Source organism: Zychaea mexicana (assembly GCF_025766255.1).
Source record: "Zychaea mexicana strain RSA 1403 chromosome Unknown BDB00scaffold_38, whole genome shotgun sequence".
Taxonomy (NCBI): Eukaryota; Fungi; Mucoromycota; class Mucoromycetes; order Mucorales; family Lichtheimiaceae; genus Zychaea; species Zychaea mexicana.
In genome coordinates, this window is record NW_026516701.1 from 281235 (window position 1) to 307850 (window position 26616).

Below are 26616 nucleotides of genomic sequence, written 5' to 3' on the forward strand. Positions count from 1 at the left end.
TGCGCGTACGAACATTTTCTTTTTCTTTTTTTTGAATCGGCGGTTTACGTACGTAAATACGTTGCGTTGCCAAGCTGCTTAGCTCCCAATCTCATTTTCTTGGTCAGCAGGGTTGAGTTCTATCGACCACTCATCCCACTCCACAGAGTGGATATGTGGTGTAGTGTTTGAATATGCAGAAAGGATGCAGCACCTTTGCGTATGCTTCATTCGTTTGCTCTAATCTTCTGCTGTCTCTTATACCCAATTTGGTAAGACAAGCAAATAAAATAACCTAGTACGGTATGATTATTGCCCTTTCAATGATTATCTTAGCTTTCGTTTCCCACGCACGGATGGCGCAATCGCGTAAAAACTGGACGCGTATCGGGTACGATCAACTTGGCCCTTTTCACGGCAATAATTACCTGTAATTTCATAGAAGCGTTACCTACATTCGGCTGGTCCCGCGAACCCAACGTTTCGTTATCATGTATGGCGTTTCCTTAGACCCCCATAACTGAGCAACAGCAGTGTAGTAAACGGGGTTTTAATCCGAGCCACGCTGCCCTAAATTTGTAAGTTTGGAAAGAGAATCGGTTGGTCGGATTATTTTTGATAAGACATTTTCCCCGGAATAGAAGGGACACCTAAATGTGGTAATTATTTGTTGGTTTTCGCCAAGTGTGATCGGTAAACCTTATCGAACTTGAAGAAAGTAAGTTGCAACCAGACAACAATCCAAGTAGTCGTAAAACAGGCAAAGTTTTTTCTACTGGTTTTCTTTTTGCTTCTTCCTTACGGATATCCCTTCTTTACAACCTGCTTTTTTTACGCCAAGAAGATCGCACTTTTCTGGTTCATTTAACGGATTCCAGAGTTTCCGGAGAGCATTGATCGATACTCCGCCTCCTCCCTTACATAAAGAGTATGCACTATTATAAAAAAGAGGCATCAGCTTTGATGGATGATAGACGCAGCTTTTGCCATATACAGAGGTCAGCTAAATATGTGTTTGGTAATTTATCTGAAATAAAGTAAATTAAGATATGAACGAATTAAATGTACATACAGGTCAATAATTTATACAGTATACATGAAGTAAAGAATAGTGCGGGTGAAGAATGCGAGAAGACTAGATGGTCCAGTGATGTGTTGAGGGATGATGAGTATAGAGGTGGGGGTGAATTAGATCACATAGGTAAGGAAAGTCTTCCAGATACGCTTTTTCAAAGGAAGCTTCTTTTCTTGTTCCGCTTTGTTATGATCGATGGGTATCGTTCCAGTGACAAAGTCCATGTCGAGCGATTTTACAAATGCTGGGCGCATAATCACCTTGTGGCCAACGTAGATCACAACAGCAAAGATTAGACCGATGTAAGCGGCAACCACATCGGCACCATCGATTGGATCCAAGAATGTATGGTATCCTTGGCCAAAGATAATGATCGTTCCAATGACAATGACAAACAAATCGAGGAACGGAAACAAGGGCGACTTGTATGGCAACTGATCCAGCGGCAGCTTTTGTCGTCGATAACCGATACGGAAACGAATATGAGTGATTGAGATGGAAACCCAGGTGACTAAACCAGCAACCGAAGTCAAGTTGGTGAGCCAGTTGAATACGACACCTGAGCTGAACAGCGATGTCAAAAATGCCAAGCAGCCAATCAAGCAGCTTGCAAGGACACACCATAATGGAACGCCCCATCTGTTCAAGCGGGTGAAAAATCTGGGAGCGCTGCCGTTTTCGGCCATGGCAAGTAAAGTCCGGCTGGAAGAGTAGACGCCTGAATTGCCTGCACTGATCATCGTAGTCAGGATAATGGCGTTCATCAAGTGAGCAGCCCATTCTGCACCAGCAAGTCGAAACACAAGTGTAAAAGGACTGACGGAAATATCGTCGTTGCCGCGGAGCAGATCTGGATCGGTGTACGGGATGCAGAGACCGATCACCAGGATGCACATCATATAAAATACAACGATACGGTAAAACACTTGGTTGACGGCAGTAGGAACAGTTTTGTGGGGATTCTCGGATTCACCAGCTGCGATACCGACAATTTCAACACCGTTGAAAGAGAAAGCGGCTGTTACCAAGACATTGAAGAAACCAAGAAAGCCATTAGGGAATGCTCCGCCTTCTAAATGAAAGTTGCGGTTGCCAATTTCGTTACCGCCAGCGGTACCGGTAACAACGCAAAAGCCGACGATGATAAAGATGATAACCGTAAGGATCTTGATGGCAGACAACCAGTACCTGATAGTAGTAGAGAGAGTATATACATGAGTATTGATGCATAACTGTGACAACTTTAACCATGTAATACATCTAAACAGGTAACTTACTCAATTTCACCATAGCCTTTGACAGCAAAAACATTGAAGCCGATAAGAATCACAAGACATATGATTGACCAAACATAACTCGGAAAGTCTGGAAGCCAAAATTCCATTAACCTGTTAGGAAAAGTCACGTTAATAACAAGATAAGGTATGGTTTCTTCTTTTTTCTTCCGATACGAACATGGCAACACCGGTAACTTGGACAGCAACGCCAACAGCCCAATTGGCCCAGTAGACCCAGCCAACGCAAAATCCAAGCGATGGATCAGAAAACCGAGAGGCAAAGTGAGCAAAACTGCCAGCCACAGGAATGTAGGCGGCCATTTCACCCATGCTCATCATGACACAATATACAAGAATACCAAGAACAGCACTATAGATGGTTTTGAGTGTAGTTGATAAATATTAGTTCGTGTATTACTATAAGAAGGATATATTTTGAAGAACAAATCATCAAGGGAGCTTACTAGGCAACCAATGCACCACCTGGACCTCCATTGGATATAGCTCGACCAGAAGCCAAGAAAAGACCGGTACCTAAATTGAAAAAAGGAATTTGTATAGTGTATTAGGAACCGATGATATGTGCATTTCTACTTAGAAAACGGATGATGGAGGTGGGGCTCTTCTAGTATCACTACTTACCAATAGTGCCACCAAGGGCAATCATTTGGATGTGGCGTGCCTTCAAACCGCGTCTTAATTCATGATCTTGGTTTTTCTCGCCGTTTGCGTTTGCAGACGAGTTTACGCTTTCAGCAACATCGATCGATGAGGCGTAAAACGATTTTGATTCCGCTACTGTTGGTGTCTCTACTGCTGTTTTGTTACTGTCCATTTTAATGGGTATATTGTGATAAAAGTAAGGTAGTATAAATTGTCGTCGTGGCCAGAGACCCGGATGGTTTAAGTTGCAATTTTTTTTGTGTCAAGAAAAACAACAAAAAATCCTTTCTTTTGACAGGACAAGATCCCAACCTTCTTTTTATATAAGATCGTGATAACCCTCTAATACATGAAATTTCGCACGATTCCATCAAAGTGTTACCTTAGCTTTGACACCTCCAGATCGGGGGTGCTTGATTTTGTGGGGGGGATTAAAAAGAGAGGGATGTTGCGATTTTCATCCAGTAAGAAGCAAGGGTTTAGTAATGGCGCAAAAGTAAAGGTTAACTGCGTTTACATCGGTGTTATGTCTAACCAGTGAAATCGCTTGCCCAGCGCTTTCTCGGTTTCTTCGGAACGCAAGACGCTTCTTTATTGTCTAAGGATTCCAGTTGTACGCGCTTATTCGGTAAACCTTTTATCTTGCTGCCATCTTTGTCTCTCAAACAAATCACAAACAAATTAAAGTGGATCACATCCAAATCTGATGATCCAATATACAAAAGATGGTTTTCTTATTTTATTGCAAAAAAAAGGGAAAAAAGGTTTAGAAAGATGTATAACCTTTTCTGATACAACTGTGAAATAGTTTTATAATGAAGTACATATCTTTTTGTTTCCAGAGAATCCACCGTATGCCACAATTGCACCATCGCTGTCGACACTCAATGCTGGATGCGTATTGGCCATGGCAACCCTAGCTATAGAATTCGCTACCGTGCCAACACTGCCATTATTGCTAGGCCGGTCTCTTTTGCTTCGGCTTTCTTTTCCGTCGCAAAAAAGAGCTACAGTTGACGTGATGTTGGGCTCAAGTGTAGTCATTGCTACATACTGCTTTGTCTTCCATTTCATATGTGTTGTCATGTCAACAGAAACAGTGAGCAGCCAAAGATGTTTCGATCCAAAACATTTCTGTTCCTAATTAGGAACTGAGGGCCATACTTTGAAACAACGTGATCATAAAATTATTTAATACTAAATTGCTCCTCCGATATCAGGTACGGAGTATGCACCTGTTTTTTAGGGACAAAGCTGTGCTAGCCGTTCTAGATCAACAGTGGCTATTGTGGAACACTCTGGCAATTTCTTATTTATACTACTTTATTTTGTCCTTGAGTATCGAGTTTGATTCAATATCACGTATATGCACCATAGGAAAAAAGTGTGCAGGATTTGTGCAAAAATGTGCGGAATTTGAGCGATGTGTAAGAATGTGCGTTTACGTAGTTTTTTGGACATTTTTTGCACACAGCTTTGTGCAGGATATGTATCCTTTTGCACACTCATTGCACACAACTGTGCTGGTTTTGTACGTTTTTACACACACCTTCAACGTCTGACAGAGTAACACTAGCGTTTCATTGGGTAGATACAACAGCATTTCTCCAAAAACAGGCTTCTCACTGGACGAGCCGTACAACGACAGAAAGTAACTCCCGATTATCATTGGACCAAACATACTATTCAATTGCTTTTTTATAGATATAGGATATAGCGTTTTATTCTTTTTTTAGGACAACAAAAATCTGTGATGGGAATATTCATAGGGAAACAAATAATAAAAGAACGATGGCGATGCAAAGACTATGACGGAAGAAGAGAGGAACAAAAATTGTGTAGTAGTACAGACTTTATCGTAATTAAAAAGAAGTTTAGCGGATAGACGACCTTGTTAATAAAGGAATTGTTTATTTTAGCGATACGAGCAGAAAACACGCAAAAGCAGATCACGATAACAATACTTACACCAAAATTATTTATTCTTGCCAGTTTTGCGTGCTCTGCGCCGTCCTTCGTTCTCAGTATCATGAGCCACTATTCAATGAAGATTCATTAAGAACGAAGAACGAAGTTATGAATACGTTTAAGGTAACTTGAAGAGTACATACATACACTGCCTACCTGATGCTGTTCTTCTTTGTCTCTTTGCTGTTGGTCTCGGTTGCTGCTGTTCGTCCTCATCATCCGTATGAGCAACATCCGGCAACGGAAGCAAGGGTTGACGATGACGCTCAGCTCTATTAAATTACAGAGTTAGAAACGTGTAATGTGATGTAAGTACAAGATTTTTTTATTCTTACTGTTGCCCAACCGTGATGCTAGCATCCCCTGTGACGACTTGTGCTGCTGCTGCTGCTGTTACTGATGACGAAGATGATGGTGCTGCTGCTGCCTCTACTGACGATGACGACGATGATGATAGTGATGGCGATGGTGAAGCTACTGCTGCTTCTACTTCTGGTGTTAATGATGATGATGCCGGGTTTTGCTCTATTGACAATGAAGTTATAGTTGACATAAACAGCCAGCTTTTTTTGATAGTGTGTTACTTACGATCCGTGGAGTCATCGTCACCCTTCAGCCAGAACTTTCGGATAAATAGACGCGCCCCCCAGTGGTCTACGCACATGGCCAGAGGAAGGTATGGTTGCGCTGCCTGCTCAAACTCTTGTAAAGTAATAAGCTGCATGTCGGTGCTAACGTCCTTCCAAAAACGAGGCAACGGTTTGTTTTTAATCTTGTACTTATTCATCAGCGTCAAGGATGCTTGCTCCGCAAGTGGTTTACAGCTGGCTTTCATCAACCTGAAGTATTGTTCTTTGTATCCAGGGCCTAAAGCTTTCTTTAACAATGATTTGAATATGTCCCAGCCAAATTGCATATCGACGATTTGCCCCTTGTTATTCTTGTACGTTGGCTGTTCTGTAGTACGCTCGAGAGGAGGAAAGGTCGGTAAGCGTGATGCTGGCACATGCGACAGGTCAACAGGACTAGTTGCGTTCTGTTGAAGAGCGCAACGCAGGAGGGTCTTCATTGTTTCCATTTCTTTTGCCATACAGTTGACCTTTTCTAATAATTCAGAGCGCTCTTCCTGCGTTTGATAGATGATATCGCGTAGTTGCTCACGATCTTCTTCGGATTTGCGTCTGTATTCAGAAAAGCTTCTTTGGATATCCCCAATAGTTTCAAGAAGTCTAGTGTAAGCTGGGTCAGAGTACATGGTGTATGTGGGTGATGTGAAAGTAAAAGAAACGCAAAAAGGAAGCAGCGATATTCACGTTAGGAATGAAGTATTTAGTATTTTCTTTTCCAAGTTCAGTTCTTATTGCAATACAGATTGATTAATGGAATGCGATAGTTTTTCTGATAATGCTTTTGTTTTATGTGATACGCATATGTCTTAGTGGTTACTATGTATCCATTTTTAACATAATACACATTTGCTGATATATCTCAAATAGTCAAAGGATAGAAAATACATTAAATTAAAATGGTGATTTGCTTTTCCAGGAAACAAATAAAGGGGATGCATTATGCATAGATTCACAGACAATATCTTCCCGATTGGGTGTGCAGCAATCCATACCCCTTAGTAAGTACATGTTGATTAAATTTTCTGAGGTCTTTATTTTCTCTTTCTTTTTGGTCTTCTTTTGGACACCGCCTTGGTACTACGCAACAATGTCACCAATCCAACCCACTAACAGCGACGATTCTGACATACTATGCAGACACTGTGACCAAAGGCTCATAATGGTAAATCGACTGATGCGACACCAGTATAACAGGGAACGCTCGCTGTATGTATAACATCCGTTCTAGAAACACAATGAAAAGAACATGAAGAAACCAACAAAAGAAACTAATAACATACATTGATTCTAGTATAAAAGCTTTGTTTGAAGCTACTCGGGGAGGACGTTCTAGTTCAAAGGCCCATTGCAGTAAAGTCCTACGTGAGCTGCTTGAGGAGCATAGCAGAGGGGATTTTGACAGCGATCCTGATATGGCAAGATTTATACAACAACAAAGGTGTGTTTCGGCGACTATTATGCGGCAAAAGCACTTACATTTGTACGTACTCTATAGAGAGCTATCCGACTATCATTACAATGTTAGGTTCTTTAGACGATCTGTAGCAGCGGATCAGATCTGGATAGTTGATCATGATGGTACCGATCACGAGTTTCTGGCTCCACCAATTCAAGAACTGTCACACAATCAGGTTGAAAATATCGATACCCCGTCATCGTCATCGTCATTTTGTCTCCCGCCCCCATCACCTAGTTTTCCTGTAATGTACGGCGCCAACGATGTCAGTGATGTTGTAACTGAGGATGTCGATAATCGCACAACAGTGTCACTAGAGGATAGAGAACTCGACGGTTTACAAATGATGACAGAAGAGGATTGGTATGCTAAACAGCGTTGGCGTTAGTTGTTCAATTGTTTTTGATAAAAAGACGCTATATGATTTCTGATTCTACTTAATGCTGATTATACTTAGTGAAAATGAAGGAGATAAAAAGAGGCTGTGCGTGCGCGTATTTTGACGTCGAGGGTTAAAGAGGGAAGAGAAAGAAGAGAGAGAGCGAGGAAGCAAAAAGAAAGAGGAGTGGGGAGACGAAAGAGGAAAAGGATGCTTTTTAAAATTTGTTTAAATATAAAGAAAATTAGGATCGAGTGTAAGCAGCTCTTTATCTGAAAACGAGTCAAAGTGATAGTAGAAATACTGTCGCTCGTTTTCGTTCACTATTCGACCAGCAGATGTCACCAAGGACTCGATCCCGATAACTACAAGTTTGGTTGAGCTGGATGACGTTCTATATGGCCAAATGTCATCAGGCAAAGTACGCTCGACCTCAACAGCAGCGAGCAACACCTTTATACCGTCATGCTCGTGGCAAAAGAAAAAACGGACATCACCAAAATAGGTGATGTATTTCATATTCTTCCTCGCGCTGCGGCTTCTATCGGTATTCAGGCGTACAGCCAAACGAACACAGGAACGATTTCGACTTTTGCTATCAGACTCGTCCTGGCGAAACGTACTGCCCCAGATTTGCTGGTCTGCAAAGCACCGACTGGCTCTTTGCACCGATTGATCGCCTGTGACACTCACTTTGTCATAGCCGCCCAAACGATTAGCCCAGTAAAAAGCCAAAGCATCTTTGATCCCTAGCTCGATTACTGTTTTCTCGTCAAATGGACCCCAAAGCTCGGGCGCCGATTCGTCGTTCGATGTGGATATCACTTTTTGGCTGCTTGGTGGATCGTCGTTTTTCTTTCTTTGCATATATCTCATTGCAGCAAGAGCTACAACGACATTCTGCGAATTGGCGGCAGGTTCTTTTCTCGATGTGATGTTTCGCTTTATTACGCCAACGGCTCGCTCCATCGAAAAAGCTGCATATATCGGCAATGGTTACATAAACTGGATGTGCTTATATAGATGCAAGAGGTAATGTTGTGATATTGTAAAAACGTGGTGAGTGATTTTGTTCTGTTCTGTGAAATTTGATAGACTGTGGAGCCATGCCTTAGCCTTTTCTTTGATCTCTTTAATGCCAGCAGTATCGATTTCTCGACGACAAGCAAGGTTGTACAGTCGTGATAAATTCTTTACTGCCTTTTTTGCATCAACATCGTCGATATGCTCGAGCACCAGAGTCGGCACGATAAAGCGCATAAAATGTATCCAATCCACGGCTTTGTAAAATCCGGCCTTTTTGGTGATATCAGCGCAATCACCGGCGAATCCAGAAGGAACCAGCCTTCTCGATTTCTCCATGCATGCACCAATCTTTTTGAGGACAGACGGAGGTAAGTAAAACGGATTGTTTGTCTTCCCGTAATGACCTGTCAGGAGCTTGTAAAACTGCTTCCCTACGCCCGGCCCAAGAAGATGCATAATATCACTAGGATAAAAGAATGGGCCATGGAATGATGAAAGCTTTGCCATCGGAGATCCGAGAAGACCTTTTCGCGTATTAATGACAGTATCTCCAGCACCAGCGTCATCCGGTTCTACATCCGATTCTTCGTTGGATTCAGCACTAGAAGAGTCGTCTGCTGCTGTACTAGGATCTGTAGCATTCGCCAGAGTTTGCTCGGATGGAGAATAATTTTCGTTTCTGCGCAATGGAGGGATGCTGTTATCGGATGGCGGCAAGAATACTGTTCTACCATTTTTACGCTGGCCATACACCTCGCAAATTCTGCACCCATATTTCGCCATATGTCCTGCATGACCGCACATCTTTGCCACTGCCGGTAAGTCACCTCCAACACATAAGAGGATTGCTTTAAAAGCGATATCCTTGTCGTCTGTCGTCTTAACGGTCCTTCCTATTGTCGATAGTTCGTCGAGTTCCTGCAACAGCGCTGTCAAAAAAGTAAACAGCTTTTTTGGCTGATTTTTGCTTGGTATGACACAAGTTTGGAGCTGGTATTTGTCTTCGTAACGGATCTCTGGTGGTAAGTCGAATATGATAAAATGGACGATATACATTGACGATCCATTCTTGTTGAAACCATCAGTATACATGCCCAAGTGAATCGTACTGTCGTCTGTCCGCCCATAGTGCTTCAACAGCTTGTAGCTTTTACCGTCGAAAACGTCACGCATCATATCTGTGCTGTCTGATCGATGGCTTTTGAAATGCTGTCTCGTGCACGGATCATTCAGCATAAGTGCCAGTTGTTCAGCAAGTGGCAAGTATTTCATCTGTTGCTGCGGTTTAGCGATATCCCCGCCTTTGAATCGAGGTTTTTTGCAACTATCACACCGATCAGTCGCAGTAGCAGGTGAAGAAAACATCATACAGCCATCTGGGCACATATCGTAAGGAACGGGTTTAACAGGGTAGTTACTAAGCAAAGCCTGTTTTGCTTTGTAGTGGGACGGTAGCAGAGGTAGATGACCGCGAATATAATCATTGAATTCTTCAATGAGCTTCTCCATAAAGGAGCGTGGGACTTTACTCTCAAGAGCAAGTTGGTGGATGCTGGTAGCCAATCGTATATTTTTCTCGACTGTGGTTTTAGCATGTAAGCGAAAGTCGTAATCGTATTCCCCATCATTAAGTGGTGCTGTCGAGAATGCATCAACGTCAGGCGTATCGTCATATCCATCGCTATCTGATTCTTCATTGCACGTGTCATATCCATCCCCGCCCTCATCCGATTGTCTATCGGGCAATCGCACTTGTTCCGTATCACCACTTGCACCAAAACTCATATCCAAAGACTCGTCGACAACACCTTCCATACTGTCGTTAATTATAGCATCCCGTTTTTGCTGATCAGAAACCGGGCCATCAGATTGCATATCCCAATCAACGTCCTGATCAAGGTCCATTCCGTCATCACAGAATTCATTGACATTCTCATTTTGCTACAGTTTAACAGCGAAATTTAAGTCTCTTACATTTACGCAAAGAAGTATAAACTGAACTCACAAGAGATAGCCAGTGCTCAGGCGATGCTCTTTCCTCACTCGGCCAGCGACATTGTCAATCAACTAAACATTAAAATCGCAGTTATATTTTTTTTTTGCTTTGTAGACGTAAATAAATAATAACATACTCACGTCATGCTGACTTCTACCGCTCAACGTAGCATCACCCAACTCAGTAAATACACGTCTAGCCATAGCTTCGCCACACGCTTTTGTATGAGAAGTTTGATTGGTCTCGGCATTGTTAAAGAAGTAACCACAGATGGGACACTCATAACCAAAGCTTTTAGGCATTGTTGTAAATTAACTTGAATAGCTGGAAGGTATTTTACTGCTTGTATAAGGATTGAACAAGAGAAGTTTCTTTCAGAGACAATGCTCACTGGGTATAAGAAGAAAAGGATTGAGCAGGAGAGCTTTTCAGGGACGAAATCTATTGCATTAATTAATCTCCCTGTGTGTGAAAGTGTGCAAAAATGAACCTAAAACCGCACACTGCACAAAATCCGCACATTCTTGAACATTTTTGCACACATTTTTCCTATGGTGATGCATGATGCTACAGGTAAATTGTCATTCTGTTGTCAAGAATGCCCTTATATAGTATCGAACTGTTGTTCATTTCTTCTCTTTAATATGGTCTCAACCAGCTGTCTCTGACATGATATATATATATCCAGATTGTTGAACCAATTTCGAAACAGGACAACAGAAAAGTGAATTACTTGAATGTGCTGTTTAGCTACAAGCAGTTATATCGATCAAATACAATGTATATCCCTTTGATGGTAAGTGGCCTAAGCGATACTTCTTTTAATCATCTGGTTTAACTTGACGGTATCATACTATTATATTGGCGGATTCTGAGGAAAATTTAGGTCAGCGATGACGAGTATACGGTTTTAGATGATGAATCGAAAAGTTTGCGTGATGATTTTGAAGAGGTGAAAAAACGCTACTTAGTTATATTCATTCCTCGTCGTTCAAAGGTCATGATATCATAGCTAATAATTATGCAATAGTCTTTACAAAATGGACGTAACAAGTGCGTAAGGCTGTGCTTACGGAAAAGTGGACAGAATCGGGAGAAGCAAAGCTCGTTTCAAAAATCATACAAAAACATGTAAGGAACTCCTGTGTTGGTATAAGGAACTTGTTTCTGCTTTTGAAAAGTGTCAAAGGAGATTATGAAATTGTATTTCTATAACATTGCGCCTTAGCAGCAAGAAAGCCAAAGATCATATCGCTTCTTCTCGCTCCTCAGCACACACGAAGTCCTATGATAGAAGCAAAATTTAGTATGTTCATCATGTTGGATCTGGCTCCTTTGTAGAAGGTAAGTCTTTGCACGTGTTAAAGATGCTCACGATATACTAAACCATGCTTGAACGTCTATAGGTTTACGGTACGTATTGTAAGTTCAAATGAGCCTTAAGTAAGAATAGTTGTACAGATGTATCAATCCACGATCATGTTTCCTGCCTACAAGACGAAGTAATATAGACATGCTGAAGGGAACTCTGCGAGCGCAAATAATCAATTCAAGGTTGGAATATGTATAAAATCCGTGTGTCTATTGCAGATGTCTAACTGTAATAGTGTGATAAAAACAGAGCCTCGAAGAACAAGCCGTCGTGATATTCAGAAAAGAATGTGTGCAAATTGAACAGCCACTGTCGCGGATGTCTTGAACAAGGATCTTTGCACTCATGTCGACCCATTTAAGCGTAATTCTCATTTTGTAGCAAAACTTGAACGGGTTGATACTACTGCTAGTAGTACAGCTATTTTACTACCAGCAAACTTCTAGGCTACTGTTTTGTACCGCACATGACTTATAGGGCTGTAAACTTTGTCCATTACAAATGGATCTTGCTAGTCTACACGACGAAGCATGTATTTTATTAGGTATAAGTCAAGCCTATATGCTACGTTATGATGAAATATTTGACTGGTCCTTGCACTCACGCACTTAGTTCGTCTCCGAGAGTGGTGGGTAATTTTCGCTCAGGAGCCGGACGCCAATTAGAATGACAGTCAGTGTTCATATCTTGGAACTAAGATCAGCTTCCTACTCTGCCATGTAATATTCACATTATGTAGTGTCATAAATTCTTTCAACCTTCATTATCATTGCTTTGGGCGCATCATCGTCAGCACCGTCGTCACGAGGAGGCCATAATAACGATGTATGCCAATCTCCACAATAGGAAATGATCGACAAATGCATGTGTAACTGGTATCCGTTCCGATGCAGCGCTGTTATCTATCGTTTTTGAAATCTGCATATGATTAATACTACCACAGTCTCCTGTACAGTATTCATTTGATATCCTTTATTTTGCGGCACTGATGTTTATTAGATGAGTCCTGCTCCATATGATTAAGCACAAAGTTTGTCGCTATTACAGTAGTCATTTATAGTTTTGGGATTGTCTTAGACCTGAAAAACTAGAAAAAAATGACATGTTTCGATGTTCGACGTTTGCTTTTCTACCTTCATTGCTGATATTATCATATCATATTAGTATGTACAATATGTACAGTATCTGATCGTATACTGTACCGTGATGCCGACTTTGGTCCTTGAGAACTGTCGCGTAAATTATTATGTAATAAACACATGACGGTACAGTAACTGCAGTTTGATCACGGCTAAAATAGCATCACTTTATGCCCACAAATGCTTTCAAAATGAAGATAGAGTTTTATTGTCCCAGAAAAAATATACAGTAAAAATAGTAGTAGTAAAGTATTTATGAGAGTAATAATGTAATAAATAGACGTAATGTCGATACCCTCATTGATGACAAGTGCTACAGAACAGAATGGATTAGCGTGCGTTATAGCTTTTTTTTTATAATCTTTGTTTTTTTTCCTTTTTCCTTTTTTCTTTTTCCTTTTTCCTTTTTCCTTTTTTCTTTTTTCTTTTTTCTTTTTTCTTCATTTTTTTTAGTTTCGTTTCGTTTCTCTTTTTTGTAACATATTATGATATCAAGGTATGGTAAAATGGACGGCACACACGATCGATTCGCTTGATGGCACGCGTAAAACACAGACAGTACCCGGTTTTGGACGTGGTATGTAGTTTGCATCGTGTAAGGTGTCAGGTATGCCATCAATTTGGTCGTCTTGTAGTCATGTATGAAATGATAGCTTGTTCTGAAAATGTCTTGAGACAATCGTCGCCGTCAACGCAAGAATAGACCTTGTATTTTTTTTCTTGTATGTGATGTTTGAATAAAGCTTCTACGTCACTGGGGCTAAAGCCGCCAATCTAATGAGTAGTATGTTAGTCGTTATGCTTGATGGATGGTGCGTTGGAATGTACAATATCGTATGAAGCTCTATATTAACAACCGTACCTGACGGATGATGTATTTGTTTTGGTTGTTGCAAACTTATTTTTCAATTTGCAATCATGTACGTCAGCGCGGTGACAGGCACCTATGATCTGTGGGAACACATACAATAAAGAGAGATTAGTATCTTGTTCTTCAAAAAAGAATTAAAGGAAGATCTTTCTAACACTTACCTGACTGAATCTTTTTTAAGTTCTTGCTTTGTGTATGTTTTTGACTGTATGATTTTTGGGCTATTGCGCTGGCGACTTTGGTCATATCTTGTTCAATTTGTATACCAAAAGTTGTATCTGTCGACGTGTTTTGTACCAATCCGATCCGTGTGTGCCGTTGGGTTTTGTGCTTATGTATAAGGATGTATACGGGGTGTTTTTTTTCTATGCTATTAAAAATAAACATTGTCAGCTTTTCCAATCGATCGTTGCACTTACAATCAATGATGGGGGACGACATATGAAGCGAAAAATAGCATATAGAAAAAGAAAAGAGGGTAAAGGAAATTGGGACAATGTAGGATGTAAATTCTTGTGACAGGCTGAATGATGGTCTATTTTCGTATCAATGCTTTAGTTCATATACGCTCTTCACATGGCAATGGCATTCCTTTAATCATGACAAAAATTAGTAACTTACCACAATTTGCAGTATTGACGATACATCTGCAGACGTTATTAGTCGCGTATGGCGAGCATCGCATCCGTGGATTGTTCGTTCGCATTTGGCACAATAAGCCTTGACCAGTGTGTAAGGTGGCAGCTGCTTTCTGTAAGCTTGGATCCGAAATGGTTCGTCCATAGTATCTTTACCACACCGACAGTACGGCATGTTGAGCTGTAGCTTTTGGTGTCTGCACTGTCGTCGCAATTGATGATCAAGCCAGCACGACGCACACAGACCTCACATGGATCTTGATGGTGAGAGTAGTCCTGCTGCTGCTGCTTATCTTGGATGTTGGTGACAACCGTGAGTCATTGGTTGTGCCGTTTGGTAAACCATCTTGGCACTTGTCGTATGTCGACGACAGCCGCAAAAATGGCCGATGAACGTACTGACTACTTGAGCACCTTAGCATCCCTTGACGATCCATATGGATTGCTGTGTGTGCTGCATGCCAAGCGTGTTGTAGTTACTGTCACTTGCTGCTGCCATTACAAGTTCACAATGACACGTCCTTGGAATTCCCTCTTGTGATCGTTGGTAGTGTTTCCAAGTTTGATTGATCCGCTTTGTTGTGTGTGTTGCTTATCCAAGGACCTAGTGTTGAAGCCAATCATTGACAGCAGACCATCTGTTGTGGATAGCCGCGTGGATGGACCGGCCCGTGAAGTGGCAGACATGTCATTGTGTGTTGGACGATGATAAGTTACTAGGGTGGTTGTGTCATACGTGGCGTTTTCCGGCAACGTTGATTTATTTGTTGATTGCTGCCGTCATAAATGCTCGCGGATGATATGCCTCGGCTGTGTGTGCTGTCGTTTCGCCGCGTTCGATGATTATCATTGGATTTCCGATCGCTTGTTGTTGACCAGCATAAGGGGGGAAACAGTTGTAGATGAACAAAGATTGGTGCCATTCGTTGCTTTGTCGCATTCAAGGTTGCTTACTCTTCGCAGCTGAAATGCGCTAGCCTCACATTGGGACCGCCAAACCCCAAAGTGCCTCCTCCGTGGCTGGGCTGGGCTGCTGTCGCATTTGAAGATTGGATGGTAAAACGTCCATGTCCATAGAGATAGAGACATATAGGAACATGATTGTGCACACCAAGTTGAACTGTCCGACCTTCAGAAAGCTTTCTTGACCAGCTTCTTTCTGATTATCATTTCGCCTGAGCTTGAGTTGGTGATATCGATTTGCCAGACTTGATATCCACGGCTATTACTTGAATCGCTGTCACACTGCTGTCGAATATACTGTGATCCTCGGATTGTAGGTCGATAGCCTCCGCATGAGAACCGATTGTTGGTAGATTTCATGCGTCTCCTCCATATTGCTATGTTCTTCTATCGCACATCTGGTCGCTGCTCTTCTGTTCAAAGACATAACCGATCATGACGGTTTGGTTGATGACATGAACGATAGGTTGCCTTGGTTCGATTGATAGAAAGCGAAGCGGATATACCAATTTCGCTCGATGGAATTGCTCTGCTTGTAAAGACCAAGGGAATGCGCGTCTTGGACATGGCCGGCAGGATGCCAAATACTTGGGATAGGTGCCATATTCTTGATGAGTTGTCCCGGCTCGATGATTTGTCTTCGTGATAATAGCATTCTTTTAAAAACTCTTTTCGCCGATTTGATATAGCAGCAGAAGCAGAAGCAGCAGCGACCCACTCGAAATGAACGTCTTTGACTTTTTTGAAAGCCACTCGAGGAAGATAGGTTTCGATCATTTGAAGATCAAGCGCGTGCTTTCAGGAAACACCCGGTTTCGTCTCCAATACCAGGATCAAGCCAAAGACGGGATTCTCCACTCCTCCAAGCGGAAACATTCCCTTGCCAGGGGAAAACGTTCCAAGCCGCCAAAGCCCACAGTAGTAACCATCACTGGCACCACCCGCCAACGGAAGACACCCCAGCTTCAGGAATCCCCAAAGCAAAGGCACGGGAATGAACGGGGACTTACATGGCACACTGAACTACAACCGGTGGGAGATCCAGAATATGAAGAGCAATGGGGATAGCGAGGACGGTACAGCCGGTGGTGAGGAGGGGAACACCGCTCTGGTTGCAAGGGTATTGCAGGAACACCATCCACATGAGCTGGAACTGACTGAAAAGACAACCTTGAGAAGGAATGAATTAATTCCTAGTAATGGATGCTTCTTCGCCTTCTTCACACCACATCCGAGTTGAATGCGATATGAAGAAGGGAAGAGTGAATGGAAAAAGGATCATCAGTTAGTAAGTCTCTTCTTATTGAGATGTTCGTCTTTCATTGAGTATTAAAGAAAATATAGTACTTCCCGTAATCATACAAGCCCGACGCCTTGGGTTGTCTTTTCAGTCAGTTCCAGCTCATGTGGATGGTATTCCTGCAATACCCAAACAACCAGAGCGGTGTTCCCCTCCCCACCATCGACTGTGCCGTCCTCGCTATCCCCATTGCTCTTCATACCCCTTCACCCCCGGTGGCTGTAGCCAGTGCCACCAATGCCCCACCCACCCCTTACCTTTACCCGAGGAAACCATCCACTGAGGTGTCTTCCAAACCCGTCCCGCCAGACGGTCGCCACACACAGAGTGCAGCGCACACGAGGCCGCAACAGCTATGACCTATTAACAATTCCCTTTAATCAACGACATGCACACACGGAAGACTTGAGCTGATGTTATCAAGGCATCTATATTTACCTGTTGTCCTACACGGACTCGCGTCCAGAGACAGACATGAAAGTATCTGCCCACAACAAAGACAGCAGCACAAATAGCAGCCTATATTAATAAAAAGATTTAGTATCCAACGATTACTCCTGACACCTACAGCCACACTATAAACACGTACCGGAACCGTTGCCCACGTAGATACACCATATGGCGCACCGAAAAACGCCAAAAAAAAGCAGCAAAAGCAGCAAAAGCAGCACACACAGCAAGAGCAGCAGAGCGGAAAAGTAGGAGTAAGAACAAACGGAGGAGGAGGACCAGGAGGAAGAGGAGGAGAACACCGACAAACCACGAAGCACCAAAACCAAAAGAAAACAACCACAGAACCCAAATCGCGCCCAGAAAGAACACCAACAGAACGCGCAACACCGACAACACGACACGACAAAACACCTAGTAATCGACTAAAAAATCAAAGCATTCATTAGAATTGGTAAATACAACGCGTGGATTCATGATGTATCAATGTAAATAAAACTTACCGATCGACTCGTCGAACCACGCATCGAACCACGCATCATTCTCGTCCGCTTCGGCTTGAAGCTGAAAACGGACGGCATCTACATCAACATCACCGGAGGGGGAGGGCGGAGACAGAGGGGCGGATCCAACGGCGGTTGCCGTGGCAGGTTGTGTGGTGATAGTGGCGGAAGTAATGGTCGTGGCAGGAATGTCGGGATTTGCGGCACTCAAGAGGTCAGAGACCTCTTCGTCGAGCACCGTTGCCCGTTGTAAAATTCTAGACCAAAAGGAGGCAATGCCCTCATCATTTGGCTGCACAGCAGGAGTGTCCTCTGTATCCTCGACTGCTGCGGGTTCATCATCGTCATCTGGCAGAGGCACACTTGCAGAAGCGTCTTGCGCAGATCTGTATTGTCTCATCGGGACAGGCACTGCAAAGGAATCATCCTGAGCTGGCCCCACGGGAGCGTCCACAACCGAAGCGAGAGAAGGCATTGGGTTGGAGGATTGAGCGTCATGTGACATAGAGTCGCACGACTCCTCCATTTGCACATCCTCGTGAATCAGTGTATCCTCAACCGTGTTGTCAATTGGCAGGGACGCACGCACCGAAGTGGTGGTTTGCTCTTCAGGCAGGGACGCACGCACCGAAGTGGTGGTTTGCTCTTCAGGCAGGGACTCGCACGCCGAAGCGGGAGTATGCTCTTGGTGCAGGGACTCGTATGCCGAAGCGTGAGTTTGCAAAGCGTATGGATTTTGAATGGCAGAAGGATCATCTTCATACCACGCGGAAGCGTCCATCCCCAAAGTCAGGGAAGCCATTAAGTTGGCGAGCTCATCGTCATACGACGGCTCCTCCATCTGGACATCCTCGTCAATGGGTGTGTCCTCGACCGCGTTTTCATGCAGGGACGCGCGCACCGAAGTGGCCGTTTGCTCATGCAGGGACTGACACGCCGAAGCGGCAGTATGCTCAGAAGGCAGGGACTCGCACGCCGAAGCGGGAGTATGCTCAGAAGGCAGGGACTCGCACGCCGAAGCGGGAGTATGCTCAGAAGGCAGGGACTCGCACGCCGAAGCGGGAGTATGCTCAACGTCAGAAAAATGCATCGTTTGCACAGCTGTGGAATCACCCAAAACAGCCGGCGCAGCAGGAGCGTCCTCCATCACAGGCAGCACTGAAGGCATTTCCGAAGGCATCGCGTGGACTTCGGGATCAAGAAGACGGGAGCCATGCAATTGCAGAGGGGCCACAGACTCTTCGATCACCGAAACTTGTTCAGGAACCCGGGAGCAATGCAAGTACAGAGGGGCCGCAGGCTGTTCCATCATTACATCCATGTGCGCAACGGGCACTGTAGTCGTGTCCTCGACTGCTGCAGAAGAAAGTGAGGGATCAACATGCACAGTTGCTGTGGAATCAACCACGGTAGCAGCCGGCACAGGGCGAGTACGAGTAGGAGAGTTTTGCACAGGCGGTTGAACAGGTGTCGTCCGAACCTCATAAGAAGAACGTCTGAATACAAGTCGTCGCACTGCGTAATCAACTACAGTAACTCTGCGCGAAACTGGGAAACCACACCACTCCTTCAACTGTTTCAAGTATTCACGCTCAGCCAATATGTCCATCGGGTCAGGATACAAAGTAAACGCTGGCCGAGAATCAAACATATCGGGAGGAAGACGACTAGCCGCACGTCTGTAGACCTCGTTGTCGATTTCACGATCTATGCCCTCCAAAATCCGCGAAGGATTGGGGCGATGCTTACCATACGAAGAAAAATAGTTGCGCTGGAACACATTCACAGGTGCAGGAGCAGGTTGCGATGGCGGCAAGATGGGGCGCGACGGCGGAGGCGGGAGCAGACCCAACAACGTACACAAGGAACGGATCAACGTGCGCACCGAAGTGCAACACTCAGCGCGAGAGACAAAGGCCACAAGGGCGACGGAACCAGCAAAGTTACAAAGTAGTGGGTGGGCCCGCCAGAGGAGCATAAAGCAACCAATGACGAGGGTAACACAGTACATAGCGAGCGTAATTGCGTATAATTCGAGCATTGCGATAAAAGAAATAAGAAGCTGGTGAAGAAGAAGAGATGTGCGCTGCGGCGGGCGACGTAACTCATATACTGTTGTCTCCGCAGCAAATTGAAATCCCGCCAACTTTTTCGCGTGTGTTTTCTATGCGTGCACCACGGTAGCGCTACTGCCATGGAACTGTGCTGTAAGTCTTGGATACTCACTTGGTCTATGCCTTTCTTTATCATAGCAACTGTTCAATGGATGGCATTACAAGAATAAAACTTGTTTCATCGTGTAGTAGCATGGCTTGTGAAATAAAATGTAGACTGAGCAGCGAGAGTTCTAGGAAATCATCTTTTTTTTTCAAACTACTGAGGATATCGTTGTTATCCGTTAATTTTTCATGTTAATGCTGCTATACCTATCTAAAATTTACTAGTTGACCTAAAAAGCTCTTCTGCCAGCACATTGGAGTATAAGCAAAGAAGGAATAAATATAAAAGATGATGGTGAGGATGACCGATTCCCCCTCTTTGCTTTTACTGAAAATGTGATGTATCACGACTAAATAACCAGGCGTCAGCTACCGGGAACCAATCGGTGCGAAAGAATTAAAATTTAGCACAGAAATTCAACTTAAACAAGTCATCATCGTTGTCCTTCATTTTCTCCATAGGTTTTAGCGAAGGCTTTCAGACTAACAAAAGCTTGAAATAGATGAAGCATAGTATGTGTTTTTTTCATCCTTTTTTCGAGTGAAGAAACCAATAGTAGTAAACTCGTTCAATTTAATTATCTATAGAACAGTTTACGCTCTTTCTAATTTAAAACAGAAACAAGGTTATAACGATGCTTGTGCGTACATGCTATTGTTGTCGCGAATGTGCACCGAAATAGGTGAATGTATGTCGTGCATGAGCGAATAGTCAAGTGTGAATACTCTGAGACAGAATGAGATGGAGGAGTGCAAACGTAGCATTAATAACAACCCAAAATAAAATATGTACATACATTTTAAACAAGAAAATGTATACCCATTGTAACCACGATTGCCTGTTCGTTTAGATTATTCACCTACGTAAATGTAGATTTTTTATCGAGGCAAATATTCACGTAACCTTCATTATCCCCATCACCCAACGATGTTATTATTGCTGTCAGTACTACAGTAGCAGTGTTCTTCTTGCTATTAGTTGACGATGAGAATATATCTCTCACTAATCGACGATATAACGGACGTTTATCTCCTTTAACATATTGGCGCATTCGCGAGCAAAAGGTGTATTCTAGCAGTGAAAACATAAATAAGCATGTGCTCCAATCTTTTACAAGGTTGGTGTGTACTACGTCCTCATCAATCATGGCGATGACAGCCCAAAATAATGGGTCGTCAATCGATGATGTAGGAAATCGTCTCCCAAAGCCAATCAACAGCATAATATTCATGGTCGTGAGCTGCAAATTTACTCAATATCGACTTGTCTGTCGCGCGTCGTGGCGTCCAATATATAGACGCTATACTAGATCAACGGCCTCACGCTCTATAACTGATTGCATTTTGACAGTTTTCTTTGGTGCAAGCAATCGAATTACCATGATTACTGTATAACAGAGAGTGTTATGTTATGACTACCAATTGTGGCTGTGCTTTTATGACTCTCTTCGCTTTTACTGCTCTTCTTTCTTCTGTCTGTGTGAAAAATATAGTACTCATACCTGTCGCGCGTACTTTTTCCCATTGATCTGATGGGTCCGAAAAAAAAGCTCGTCATCTTGTGCATAAATATCGTTCGTAAAATTTTGAGTGGCCGGTTTGAAGTAATACTGCCATTTGTTGAAAATATTCATAAGCTAAAATCGGATCATTGATTGAGATGAATGGCTTGACTCCCATGTATATGTGCATGATAGGGCCTAATACATGTGTGCGCACAGATGTATATGTGCATCCTATGAGTAAACAGCTTTTCCTTTTTCTTATTGCCTGGAAACTTCAAAACGTATAACATCTTTCCCGATTTTTTGGCCCACTTTTCCGTTTTAAACACATAAGATTTTATAATGCAGTGCAAATAGGTGCCCTAAAAGATTAATTGAGTTGAGAAAGTCACTCAACAAGTATTTTGTAGACTAACTGTGTACGTAGTTGATATTTTAAGCGTATCCTCCTACCGAAATAAGGTACAAAGCCTTTAAAAAAAGGGATCTGTCTGATATTGCCCTTGTCGGTTGATGCCGTATGAGGTTTTAAAAGATAAGGCATATTTTGCTATACACATAGCACGAAACTGTTAATGCCAAGGTCGCAGCGGAAGCATGCTTGATAACATGGCCATACATATTGCTGCTACTTGAAGAAGTGAATGATATGGGTTTCGTGATATTGAAGGATAGCAAAAGAAGAGAAAAATGGACAGGAAAAGAGGAAGTTGTGAAAAGGAGCTTTTTGAAATAAGTCCCTTAATAGTCACATTAACCGGTCGGCACTAATCCGCGTCCTCAGGGAGATAGACCGTTGAAGTAACCCTGTTGGCAGCTATACTGTAACGACAACGACGAACAAGTTTAGAAGAAGCCTGCAGCTACCATCATCCCCACCTGCTTTAACACAGCAACATCATCGACCATACAGTATTCCTTTTCCTGCAGCTATAATATGGTACCGTGGATATACTACACTTTCTACGCCACTCACACTTTAAGTATTAATCTGCACTAGCACAATTTCTCTCTACAAGAGGGGCTTTTACAGTTAATGCATCACATTCTCATATATCAGTACCCTTCATCCGCAACTGTATCTCAAGGAAGTGACTATATGCCCATTGGCGCCGGTCAAATTTCTGCATAGTCTCCCATAATACAGTATAACACAGAAAATTCAAACCTTAACCTATTTAATCATAGCAATCTGCGTGCATATAATACATGTTTTATCCGAGCATTAAACTATTGCGTGAAACTACCAGAGAAACATAAGCAAGTTCAGCATTATTTTGGGAAGTAGCATTTTCAATTAACGCTTCCACAAATACATCTAAGAAACAGCCCGTAATATAGTCGTCTTCACATTTTGCAATTAATTTACTGTGTATTCTCATAGACACCAAAAATTTCATTAATGCATATGTCTCACTATTGTGATTGAAAGAGAAAAGCGTAGAGCAAGCATGAAACGGGTTAAATCTCTTTAATGCCCGTACTATTCAGGTGCGCGCTGTTCCCAACTTTACAAAGAAATTCGTTCCCAGTTCATACAACCGCCTTACAACAAAAGAGCTGGCTAGCCGACAACTTTCTTGTTCCGTAAATCATTAAAATGTCTACAACGATCGATCGCGAAAAAGTACTTCAAAAATTTGCTAATTCTATGATATATAATATAACTCGACGTTTCATTAGAGCCTCTTTACTAAGCTTTAACTTTCATTCATTAGGAGTGTCCATTCCTGCTGAGAATCTTTACAAGAAACGGTGGCCATCACACGTATGCAATACCTCGTTCTCTTTCTCGATCACGCGCGATTGATTAAAACATATTTTACAATACTCATACAATTTCATGATATTCAATTAGTACCAACGAATTCCAAGTCGACAGCGTACCAACATCGGATGAACTTCAATTATATACCTGGTACACATACACATCGATCGTGGGATGAGAGGCAAACGAAAAGACTAGCGTCAACAACTTGAAATTCGCATACTGTAAACATTCCAATTAACAAACATAATTTTATAGGAGAAATGCAACACTGGAAGAACTTGCACAACTTATTCAAGAAGTGGTACCAGAAGCCAAACACCCTGACGCTCGTGTCGCGTTTCGATTAATTTACCTCGACAGTCAGCGCGCCGTTTATCGCTCACGCGACATTGGACGTGTTGTGAATATCAAACCTACAGCAGATCAGACAAAGACTTTGGATGATTGCAATTTCTTTATTGGCGACTTTCTGGATGTGGCAATCTATATCGGTCCTCCACCAATAAATAAAATGCGGCGTAACAGCGATTGGGGACGCGATGGCGGTAACGGTGCACGGGACAGACGCCCTGGTGGTCGATTCGGTAGTGGTGGTGCAAGAGATGGACGGTTCCGACGAGACGATCGACCCTTTGGTGGACGACGCGACCGTTTTTAAAATAAAACATACAACACATGAGACTTCTCACTTTATCCGACCTTTGAACGCAAACTCGCACCTTGAATAAAAGAAAAGGACTGGTCGTTTATATATTTTTATCCACTCATACATGTGAAAGAAGCAAAAAAGAGAAATAAATGCCATTTGTAATTAGGAGTGCTTCCCTGTGATAAGTGATTGACATACTATGAAAGGCGAGTTATTTTTAATGCTATATTAAATGCTTGTCAGCAGCGACCACGTTTATCACGATCGGCATAGTACCTATTTAGGGAGGTGCGGTGTTCGCCCTTGATTATGTATTCAACTATCATGATGCGCGATGAAGATTACAAACGCGCTCAAGAAGAATGGGTCTCTAATTGCACTGGTGGCTCGATTCGCGAGATTTTAGCTGTATGCTCTTCTCTTGTTGTAAGTTTATATCGACTGAAAAGAAGAAGCCTAAAGAGAACAAACACCATTTCATAACACAAGGCATTTCTCATGCAGGCATCACATTTCCTGTGGACAGTATTAAGCAAACGCGATTGCAATCCATTTGTGAAAGGATTCTGGATTCAACTCTTCGTTTACATTGTACCTGTCTTGGCAAACCAAACGGTACTTGCTGACCATGCTTCCTTAGTGACACTCGGTATCTTGTCGGTCGGTTTTCTGGTTTCTATGACTACTTCAAAAAGTGAACAGGCAGCAAGAGATGGTACAAGTCAAACTGGGTACAAACCGTATCTCACTGTCTATCGAGCTGGCATCATGATGGTGACTTGTTTGGCAATACTTGCTGTTGATTTCCCTATCTTTCCACGCCGGTTTGCGAAGGTGGAGACATTCGGCACATCATTGGTAATATTTAGATACAGTTTCTAGTGTTTAACACAGAAAATCCTAAATTGTGATATGGATTTGGATTAGATGGATGTTGGCGTGGGCGCTGTTGTGTTTTCCTCGGGCATTGTCTCTTCACGAGCGTACCTTTACCAGATTCCAGGTGAAACCAAGATGCTGGCGCTATTCAAAGCCATTCGGTCTGCTTTGCCTATTTTGACACTAGGATTTGCAAGATTTGTTCTCACCAAAGGTGTTGATTATCAGGTAAATGGGTGTAAAGGAAGATCCCTTAAGAAAAGGTATTGAAAAAAGCGGTATTTTCGGTAATCAATATTAGGAGCATAATTCAGAATATGGATTACACTGGAACTTCTTTTTCACGTTGGGCTTTTTGCCTCCATTCGTCACTTTGGCGAGTTTCCTCTACAAATGGGTTCCATTTTCGGTATTAGGATTAGCTATAGCTATTGGTAAGTAGACATGGCCTTACAAAAAAGGGAGTGTCCGAAAGAGAGAAATGTAACATGACGTGTAACGTATCGTCAATATGTATATAAAGGTTATCAGGTGGCATTATCTCAAGGATTACAGGGTTGGATACTCGAAGCGCCTCGAGTAGATATGATCAGCGCCAACAAAGAAGGCATTTGTAGCTTTGCAGGTACATCTACAGCTGCCCATATCCTTTGATTTCCTCACTAAAAAGAGAAAGAAAAATTACCTCAGCAATCTGATTGTTTTCTTTTTTCTGTAACGATAGGTTACCTATCCATATTCCTTCTTGGACTTGATTCGGGTACCGTTGTGTTTAAAAAATCGCTCAGTAATACATTGGAATCTCGATGGTTAGGCCTAAGTAAGGGATCCAACACAAAGCAGGTGGCAGCACAGCTGACTCTGCGTGCGACACTCTTGTGGACCGTGCTTGGATGCTGGCGATTCCTGGCGGAAAACAACAATGACGAACAAGCATTCGAAGTTTCTCGTCGCATGGCAAATTTACCCTATGTTATCTGGGTCGTTGCATTCAGTTTGACGCTGTTAGCATCGTTGGTATGGATTGAAGACTACAATCCATCGCTGGCTCGTGGGCCTGAGCTTTTGGATGCGGTCAATGTCAATGGTCTTTCGACGTTTCTCTGGGTAAAGTATCTCTATTTGACGCGTAGGGGTATGGAAGATTGTTAATAGAGTCCACCTCTTCTCACTCGGTTCCTCTCTTTATTTTTTTTTTATATTTTTATAGGCAAACGTGCTTACTGGACTGGTCAATCTCAGCATGAGAACACTGTATGCTTCTACAACAACTAGCTTGTTGGTATGCTTTGGATATATCACAGTTGTTTCGCTTTTACCATGGATCATGTGGCGTCGGTTTGGTATTAGAGTAAAATTGTAAAATAAACAAAGGCACTATCAACCATTTTTTTACTGGCCATGCTTAATTATGGTCTGCTATGTCAATTTCGCTCGATTATCCTAGTAACTACGAGTAATATCCGTGAAGCGATCAAGCTTTTTTTTCAATCATCTGTTTTAAAAAGAAGAAAAGATTCCAAGAATCCAATGGATTCCCCAAAAAGGTTAGTTTTTTTCCCCATAGTTTGTACCTAAACTTTATATAAAAAACCATACCCTCGTCTTTATGTAATGTTTGAAGGCTGTCCATGGGCATTTCGTGCAAAAGTATATATGCCATAGAGCGGCTGGATGAAGCTCTGAAAGAAAAGGATAAGGCTATTGTTACTGTAATCTTTCATTAAGTGTTAACGAGATCTCGTTGACTAACACCATCTCCCGTGTTCATATAGCCTGTGTATGACTTATTGCTAAGTGCTTTTTAAGTCGGATTAAGCTTAGCTAATCACCTACTGGGTGTTTGAAGCAACATCATACATAAGAAAAAAGCCAGCTCCTTGATATATCAATGAAACTTTAATCCAGT

General features: G+C 42.6%; 5 protein-coding genes across 5 annotated transcripts; 3 read left to right on the forward strand and 2 right to left on the reverse strand.

Moving 5' to 3' along the window:
- Positions 1 to 1053: 1053 nt before the first annotated feature.
- Positions 1054 to 3903, reverse strand: BDB00DRAFT_946141 (amino acid permease/ SLC12A domain-containing protein; the record flags this gene model as incomplete). The annotated part of the gene is given in 7 exon segments (XM_053129516.1): positions 1054 to 1660; positions 1676 to 2242; positions 2332 to 2442; positions 2510 to 2701; positions 2796 to 2865; positions 2974 to 3039; positions 3864 to 3903. The coding sequence occupies 7 exon segments, from the start codon at positions 3901 to 3903 to the stop codon at positions 1168 to 1170; spliced, it is 1539 nt and encodes a 512-aa protein (XP_052979550.1). The 3' UTR covers positions 1054 to 1167.
- Positions 3904 to 16834: 12931 nt separating this feature from the next.
- On the forward strand, positions 16835 to 17400 carry BDB00DRAFT_824308 (uncharacterized protein; the record flags this gene model as incomplete). Its single annotated transcript, XM_053123598.1, has 3 exons — positions 16835 to 17091; positions 17170 to 17250; positions 17321 to 17400. A coding segment is annotated over one exon (256 nt), but the record flags the coding sequence as incomplete, so codon positions are not given.
- On the reverse strand, positions 17396 to 19740 carry BDB00DRAFT_824312 (uncharacterized protein). The gene is made up of 3 exons (XM_053123599.1): positions 18645 to 19740; positions 17998 to 18605; positions 17396 to 17607 (listed from the first exon to the last, which is right to left on the reverse strand). The coding sequence occupies exons 1-3, from the start codon at positions 19723 to 19725 to the stop codon at positions 17596 to 17598; spliced, it is 1701 nt and encodes a 566-aa protein (XP_052979552.1). The 5' UTR covers positions 19726 to 19740; the 3' UTR covers positions 17396 to 17595.
- A 3154-nt stretch (positions 19741 to 22894) lies between these two features.
- Positions 22895 to 24096, forward strand: BDB00DRAFT_824316 (Sin3 associated polypeptide p18-domain-containing protein). The gene is made up of 4 exons (XM_053123600.1): positions 22895 to 23035; positions 23127 to 23176; positions 23267 to 23326; positions 23435 to 24096. The coding sequence occupies exons 1-4, from the start codon at positions 23009 to 23011 to the stop codon at positions 23835 to 23837; spliced, it is 540 nt and encodes a 179-aa protein (XP_052979553.1). The 5' UTR covers positions 22895 to 23008; the 3' UTR covers positions 23838 to 24096.
- Positions 24045 to 26129, forward strand: BDB00DRAFT_382991 (GWT1-domain-containing protein). Its single transcript, XM_053117164.1, has 7 exons — positions 24045 to 24254; positions 24333 to 24686; positions 24756 to 24935; positions 25012 to 25141; positions 25231 to 25332; positions 25432 to 25814; positions 25918 to 26129. The coding sequence occupies exons 1-7, from the start codon at positions 24138 to 24140 to the stop codon at positions 26068 to 26070; spliced, it is 1419 nt and encodes a 472-aa protein (XP_052979554.1). The 5' UTR covers positions 24045 to 24137; the 3' UTR covers positions 26071 to 26129.
- The last annotated feature ends 487 nt before the right edge of the window (positions 26130 to 26616 follow it).